The 8,508-nt window shown below is 33.5% G+C and overlaps 1 protein-coding gene across 1 annotated transcript; it reads left to right on the top strand.

The window, feature by feature from the left end:
• Nucleotides 1–860: 860 nt before the first annotated feature.
• LOC146943673 (oligopeptide transporter 4-like) lies at nt 861–7,426 on the top strand. The gene is made up of 6 exons (XM_085741948.1): nt 861–1,457; nt 2,560–2,657; nt 4,709–5,275; nt 5,702–5,954; nt 6,230–6,412; nt 6,563–7,426. Exons 1-6 carry the CDS (start codon nt 951–953, stop codon nt 7,175–7,177), a joined length of 2,223 nt encoding a protein of 740 aa, XP_085598074.1. The 5' UTR covers nt 861–950; the 3' UTR covers nt 7,178–7,426.
• Nucleotides 7,427–8,508: the final 1,082 nt, after the last annotated feature.

Raw genomic sequence — 8,508 nt, 5'->3', positions numbered from 1 at the left:
TTATAAACTAACACATTCAGATATATGTAAAACATTATCATCATTATACATTGGGTATGGTATTGAGTAAAAAAAAAAACTATTTTTAGAATGAATAATGTTATATGGACACCTTTTATTCCCATACACCGTTGTACACCCCATACATTAGGAAGAGAAAAGAGGAGATGAAAGAGAAAATGTGTTTGTGTGAGGTCCACATAATCACGTGTCAGATTTTTATGTGGGTGTCAAGGGGTGTGTTGTCAGCTACGGGTGTCTATATATATCATAGCTCTTTTAGAATATTCTACTTAAATACGTTGCCCATACAAAACAATTGATTAATCTTAACAACCGCCTACATCCAAAAAAAATAGTACTCCCTCCGTTCCAAATTATAAGAAGAAAAAAAAATCACACTTATTAAGAAAACTAAAACATAAGAATTTTGAGTATAGTTTTTTGTGTTTTCTTTGGAAAAAGTTTTATAGGAATATGTAAAAACAATTTTCATTGGCTATTGGTTATGGAAAAAATGAAAGAGAGAGAAAATTGAATGTAATTTACATTTAATTTTATGAGAAAAAACAAAAGTTTTTCTTGAAAAAGAGATTTTTTAAAAAAACAAGATTAAATAGGATAAAAGTTTGTCTTTTTTTCTTATATTTTGGGATAAAAAATGAGTTTTTTCTTGTTTATAAGTTCAAATGACACATTTTGTAAATTAAATACTAAAGCACCAATAAAAGCACTTGATAAGGAATCAATGAGAATCCAATTTAATAGCATGCAGAATCCAGCCACCAACCGGAGAAGATAACAACTTAGTACTACAAACAAGTCCCTATAATAACCCCTTTCTCACTCCCAAATCCAATACAAGAAAAAAGATAAAAAACCACAAGACCCTTCTCTCTCTCTCTCTCTCTCTCTCTCTCTCATCAATTTCTCTCTCTAACTCTAACAGAATGAACACATTCGACACAGAAAAAATAACACCCATAGAGCAAGAAGAAGATGAAGAAGAAGAAATCTCCCCCGTTGAAGAAGTTCGTTTAACCGTAACAAACACCGACGACCCGACCCAACCAGTATGGACATTCCGTATGTGGTTCTTAGGTCTCATTTCATGTTCACTCCTTTCTTTCCTCAACCAATTCTTCGCTTACCGTACAGAACCACTCATCATCACTCTCATAACCGTTCAAGTAGCTACACTTCCCATAGGTCACTTCATGGCGGCGATTCTGCCAACCACAAAGTTCAAAATCCCCGGGTTCGGGACAAAAATGATGTCGTTGAACCCGGGGCCGTTTAATATGAAGGAGCATGTGTTGATTACTATATTTGCTAATGCTGGAAGTGCTTTTGGATCTGGATCTCCTTATGCGGTTGGGATAGTTAATATCATTAAAGCGTTTTATGGAAGGAGCATTTCTTTTCATGCTGCTTGGCTTCTCATCATTACCACTCAGGTCAGCTTTCTTTAATTTTCTCACTGCTAATTATTGTTAGTTGTAATTATCAAAATCATAATCTCATCATCTTCTTTTAGGCTCTGAGATTATATCAAAGCCTAAAACTCGAGCTCATTAAATGTTTAGAAGTGATAAATTGCAGATTCAAACATACGTCGAATCATATCATGGATATTTACTACTTTTTTTACCATCTAAAATGTATTTATCTCATACATACATTCAAATTATCTTCATATTTCTTCCGTTCTATATATAAAAGAAAGTTAGTCAACAAAAGTTAACGTATTTTATTCAAATCCCGAATCTAATATTTTAACTTTTCTTGTATATAGAATCGGAAGGAAGGAGTATATTTTAAGATTAAAATTATTTATATATTTATGTGCTACCTATTACTTTTTTTTCCTTCTGAAGAAATGTGTTACCTAGTGTAGTACTATACAGTTGGTTCTTTGTCCCTTTCATGCTCATGTAATGATTGATTGTTTTCCTCACATTATTTCAATCAAACATCCACTAAGCTCTCCATTATCTTGTTTTTTTTGTTTATGATTGCCGGACTAGTTCTTTTTATTTTGTTTATATCGACCTTTAATAATGAATGGGACAGTTTTATTTCTACCTTCATTGTTAAAATCGAGTCTAATATTTTAAGTTTGATTTAGTAATGGCTCACAATAATTACAAATGAAAATATAATTATTCTTTTAACTAATGATTGTTTTCTTTTTTGACAGCAAGTTTTACACAAGTTGTAAAATTAAGTATTGGTTAATCATTTGGGTGTATTTATTTATTTTTCATCGAAAGGGTGTATTTATTTTATATTAATATAGATATTCGTTTAGGAGCTATTGGAATTGATTTTGATTGCGCGGTGTTTGGTTGTTAAGGCCCAAGGGTTTTGCTAACACGTGCTTTTGAGAAATTTGTTAAGGAATAAAAATTTGTCTTGAAAAAACAAATATTAATATTTTTCAAAAAATATAAACATACAATATTTTTTAATTTGTGTAACATTAGCTTTTGCTTTTGTCATAATTGAACGAAGACCTTTGATTTATGTCTTCTTTATTGACAGTGTGTGTATTTGTAGGTCCTGGGATACGGATGGGCTGGGTTGCTGAGGAAGTACGTGGTGGAGCCAGCCCATATGTGGTGGCCTAGTACCCTTGTCCAGGTCTCACTCTTCAGGTATGCCAAAGAAAAATGAGAAGACAATTATTTATTCCTTGAATATCAAAATTCTGAAACTATTGGTGAATGTGTTTTTCATTAGTTAGTTCTGGAACTGGAATGTGTTATTTAAACTAGTTTGGTTATTAAATCCATCTTCTGATTGTCAATTATTTATAAAAGGGAAATGTTAACCAGTGTCCCCGGGCACTGGTTAAGGACCATAAATAGTAACTTTTTATAAAAGTTTGTGTAATCAGTGCATTGGAACTTGAAAATTTTGACATTTTAAAAAAATAATTGCTCAATTTAGCATATGCTTAAAGAGTGCCCGGGGGCGCACTCATTAACAAGACCCTTTATAAAATTGCAAATAGAAGACACATTCATAAACATTTTGATGATTTTGAAATATGCATGGCTAGAATGAGATTGTTTCAAATATTTAGAGACCAAAAAAGAGAGAATATTATATTGTCCAAAGCTTACAAATATCAATCAATAATATGAGTGAAATACAAGAATGAAAGAGATAGAATGAGATTGTTTCAAATATTTAGAGACCAAAAAAGAGAGAATATTATATTGTCCAAAGCTTACAAATATCAATCAATAATATGAGTGAAATACAAGAAAGAAAGAGATAAACAGTTGGACTTCATACACTTTTAAATTGTGAATTGATTCAAATGTTTTATTATTTATTTCAAGGAGGTGTATGTTTGTCTTATCTAAACTATGTATCACAATATCGTTTAACGTGTAGTGCGTATGTAATAAGCTATTGAGTTGAAATAGAGATAATCATGCATCAATAATCCAGAAAATTAGTCTATTGAAATAGCCGAATCTATATATCTTCATTATTTTCCTCATACGGAGGCATATATTTAGGAGGGAGAATTGGAGATAGATAATAATTAATGGATGTGTGTATTTGTGTTAATAAGAACACTGAGCTGTCCCAGCTAGGCCATATGCTTATCAGATTTCCAGTCAGTGTTGACTTCAATATTAGCAACTAGTTAGCCAGAACGTTGAGTCTGTCAAACATTTCATCTTGTTTTCATACGGCAAAAATCTGTGGTCCATAAGTTATTTTATAGTCCCTCTAGATTAGATTTAGGCTTTGACTTGCAATTGGAAACGGCTTAATGGCTTGGTGGTCCACGGCATGTGACCCCATGAGCCTTGTTTCATACTGATCAATTTGAACTCTTTTCCCATATACTATGAATAACTCACACAAGCACCAGACAAAATGACACTAACATGTCGACAACGGTTATAGTTTGAGAAAATAAATTAGTTGAATGCATCACATGTGTCTGTATCGGGTACCAATACGTGTAGGACATCGGACACATTAAATTAAAAGTGTTGTGCTACAAAGATTATATAGATGATCCCTTTTATTGGTGAGATGTTTTCATGTATTTATTTTTTTCAATTGACTTTGATTGTGACAATTTGGAAACCCTCTTATATGGAAGTTTAGAAGTTCGGTAGGAGTGAGGACAGTCTAGTATCCCTTATAAGTTAGGAAATATATCTGATGTTACGAGATCAAGCAAATTAAAATTAGCAACATTAGAATTTCCTGTAGGAAAAAAAAGGGCTGCAACAAGGCAAAAGAGGTGCATGAGTAGTGCCTAATACATCATTTCATAACATTGAAAAGTGATTAAAACATAGTTTGTCCTTAAAAAATGTAAGGATGGGTAACATTAATTCTTAAACAAGTAAATGCATTAAAAAGTATGTCAAAACAAATCTCAAGTCCAGTAACATTAGCAAACTTACTTATGTGGCACGTTAAGTGCTATGTATCGTGCTATATAGGATTAGATAAGATGCTTATGTGGCTTATTACCGGTTAACATTACCTCTTTTGTTTCTAAATACACATCATTTGCATGACAGTTACTTGAATTTTCAGAACATAGGTGATGGCAATGCAATTTTTCACACGAAATTAACCAGATTGTGCGCAGATTCTATGTTGATGTATGTATTTTTTGAACATAATATACACACACTAATCATATGCAAAAATTGTTGGTATGCAGAGCTTTGCATGAAAAAGACAACGACCACCGTATTTCAAGGGCAAAGTTTTTCTTTATTGCACTAGTATGCAGTTTTTCATGGTATGTGATCCCAGGGTACTTGTTTACAACACTCACAAGCATATCATGGGTCTGTTGGGTATTCTCCAAGTCAGTCACAGCTCAGCAGTTAGGCTCAGGCATGAAAGGGCTTGGAATTGGAGCTATCACACTTGATTGGACTGCAGTGGCATCATTCTTGTTCAGTCCTCTTATCTCACCATTCTTTGCCATTGTCAATGTTTTTGTGGGCTATGTATTGATTATCTATGCTGTGGTTCCCATTGCATATTGGGGCCTAGATGCGTACAATGCAAAAAGGTTCCCCCTTTTCTCTTCTCACTTGTTCACTGCTCAAGGTCATAAGTACAACATATCTGCTATTGTCAATGACAAGTTTGAGCTAGATGTTGTAAAGTATGCAGAGCAAGGTAGAATTCACCTAAGTGTGTTTTTCTCTCTCACTTATGGTTTTGGATTTGCAACCATAGCATCCACCCTTACACATGTTGCTTGCTTCTATGGGAGGTAATACAGTTATCCAAATTATTTAGCATTTGGTGTTTAATTTCTAACTTAATTTAATATGATGAATGTTCTCAATATCATATTGCTTCCGCTGATTTAAGTTTGCAAATTAATGAATATCTGACATTTATAGACAATTCTTATAATTCAAGGTAATTCACTCATATAAGCTAGAGCTTTAGAATTTTATTGCTTTATAGAGTAACTTGTAAAAATTGTATCAAAAAGAAAAAGTTAAGATGGTTTTTTTTTCCCACAACTATTAAGAGTTAATGTGCAATATTTTAAGATGTTTACTTGCACCATGACATAGTTGACCATGAGGAACTAATTTACTTCACTTTGTAGCTTATACTTTTATTGAGCTATAAGCTACATATCATTCAAGAAATTGCTATAGTTTGATGTATAACTTAAATAATGCAGGGAGATTATGGAGCGGTATCGTGCTTCTTCTAAGGGTAAAGAAGATATCCACACAAAATTGATGAAAAGATACAAAGACATACCTTCTTGGTGGTTTTACGCTTTGCTGGTTGTGACTCTTGCTGTTTCTCTTGTCCTATGCATCTTTCTTAATGACCAAGTTCAGATGCCTTGGTGGGGACTTCTCTTTGCCGCAGCTTTAGCTTTTGCATTCACTCTACCTATTAGCATCATAACTGCCACCACAAATCAGGTTAAGATCTTGAAACTTTTGTTTACTATTAAATGCATTAGTAAACTCTACCTTGTGTTAAAATTTCATTTTACTAAAAAGAATAGCGACAAAGATCAAGCTCCTAGCCACTTTTTCATAAGAGCTCTTATAGTTTAAAATACTAACTATTCCAAAAGCCCAAGCTATTAGATTAAATCATAAAAATTTCTGATATGTAACCTATATGATATATGTACAAAATTATATGAATATATACATGTACATTTGAATTGAAGTTTTTTCCCTCTCTACAGACACCAGGATTGAATATCATCACCGAGTATGTCTTTGGTTTGATTTACCCTGGAAGACCAATAGCAAATGTATGCTTCAAAACCTATGGTTACATTAGCATGGCACAAGCAGTCTCCTTCCTTAGTGATTTCAAGCTTGGACACTACATGAAAATCCCTCCAAGATCAATGTTCTTAGTTCAGGTACATTATAATTCGATTAGATATAAAAGTTCGTTATACTACTATTATCAGATAAAGAACATAAAAGAAACATAGCACCTACCTTAGACACAATTTTAAACACATACTCGTAGTTTTCTGATACACTCAATTTGTTGAATTCATGTATAGTTCATAGGAACAATGCTTGCTGGAACCATCAACATTGGGGTGGCATGGTGGTTGCTGAACTCCGTTGAGAATATATGCCATGATGATCTCCTTCCAGAAGGAAGTCCCTGGACATGTCCGGGTGACCGTGTTTTCTTCGATGCTTCGGTTATTTGGGGTCTGGTAGGACCAAAAAGAATCTTTGGTTCTGAAGGAAACTACAGTGCAATGAATTGGTTTTTCATTGGAGGTGCAATTGGACCAATACTTGTTTGGCTTTTGCACAAAGCATTTCCTACACAGTCATGGATTGCTTTGATTAATCTTCCAGTTCTCCTTGGAGCTACTGCAATGATGCCACCAGCAACACCATTGAACTACAATTCTTGGATTTTTGTCGGGACGATTTTCAACTTCTTTGTTTTCCGTTACAGAAAAAAGTGGTGGCAGAGATACAACTATGTTCTCTCAGCAGCACTTGATACTGGAGTAGCTTTTATGACTGTTCTTCTTTACTTTTCACTGAGTTTGGAAAATAGAAGTATTAGTTGGTGGGGAACTGAAGGTGAACATTGCCCACTGGCATCTTGTCCAACTGCAAAAGGCATAGCTGTTGATGATTGTCCAGTACACTAGAGGTTCTAAGCCATTTTAATGGCTTCATTAATTACAAATTTACAATTAATACCACGTATGGAAAAACATGTATTAAGAAATGCAAAATGCAATGCATAAAAACTATGTTTGCCTGTAAATAGTTAGTATTACATTACCACCGGCTCTAGCGCAAATGGTTGGTGTGCAATGTGTATTACTAAATCTTAGGGTACCAAGTTCAATTCTTGCTATTCATAAAAGAAAGGTTAGTGTTATATGGTTTTATTATACCGGGGGTATTAAGCAGTAGTAATCATCTTATTATTTAAAGTAAGAAGACAAGGGAGAATGAAAAGATTCTGTTGTAGCCAAAATCTACCATTAATAGTTGAATCTGCATTGCAAATTTGGGCTTCTGGTTTCAGCTTTGCCAGACATGGTAAATGCCTTCTTCTACACACCACTTGAATAACATTTGGTAACATTTCTTGTGGTGACAAAATTAAAGTATAAGCATATATAGTTATATTTGACTAGATGGAGAGTTATACAAATGACTGAATGAGAAATAATAGATGTACAAACTGTCGAGTGTGTATGTAGCTTTGTTTATGAGACGTAAGAAGTAATAATAAATGGGATATACTCATTTTCGTAATTCCATCTAATTAAAGGTTGTTATGAACATTTGACTATTTAGGCTGCCATATGATGGTCTATAACCATAAAAAAAGAGTAAAAGACCCTTATTCTGACCAAGGGAAGAAAGTTTCGCGTTAGCCAGAATTGCCTGCAAACATGCACCAGCAAAGGGTAGTACTTCATTTATACTATTCCGTTTTAGATAAGAAACCTTTTTGTCTAGCTACCCGTCTCTAGAAACATAAAAGTACACAGGAAAAGAAAAGAAAACTTAATTAAAGAGGAATGAAATAAGAATGCTGCAATCTAAATAGAGTGATAAGCTCGGTACATAATGTTACAATTTTTTTTTAGCATTCTTAGACCTTGTCTTTGGACCTCGCAATCCTTGACAGATTGCTCTATAGGTCCTCCAGGTTGCTCAACCTTGAAAATACACCGATTCGGAGTTATGATCCGATTAATATAACAATGATCGGATCGTACTTTCTGATAGATTAATATAAGAATGTGAGAGACTTGTAAAATAATTTTTTAATCCTTATATGTATCATTGAGTCCAAGACTCATTAGGTCTTCATTATCAATGCATGATTTATATCCAACTAAATATGTCAATATTGTGCAGATCTTCATATATATGTGTGTGTGTGTGAGACTGGGAGTTGCAGAAGTTACAGTCCGATAATTCTAAAGATCATTCATAAAATGTCAAATATTGAAGAGAA

Source organism: Medicago sativa, chromosome 2 (genome assembly GCF_051527215.1).
Source record: "Medicago sativa cultivar Bolivia chromosome 2, Bolivia_mono, whole genome shotgun sequence".
Lineage (NCBI taxonomy): Eukaryota > Viridiplantae > Streptophyta > Magnoliopsida > Fabales > Fabaceae > Medicago > Medicago sativa.
Note: the sequence above shows the minus strand (reverse complement) of the source record. Positions and strands in the feature narration are given on the sequence as shown.

Excerpts from the sequence above, each read along its gene's own strand:
- LOC146943673 (XM_085741948.1), top strand. The coding sequence starts at position 951 with ATGAACACATTCGACACAGAAAAAATAACACCCATAGAGCAAGAAGAA. Across the intron at positions 5,955-6,229 it reads TAACTGCCACCACAAATCAG|ACACCAGGATTGAATATCAT; the intron begins GTTAAGATCTTG and ends CCCTCTCTACAG. Across the intron at positions 6,413-6,562 it reads GATCAATGTTCTTAGTTCAG|TTCATAGGAACAATGCTTGC; the intron begins GTACATTATAAT and ends ATTCATGTATAG.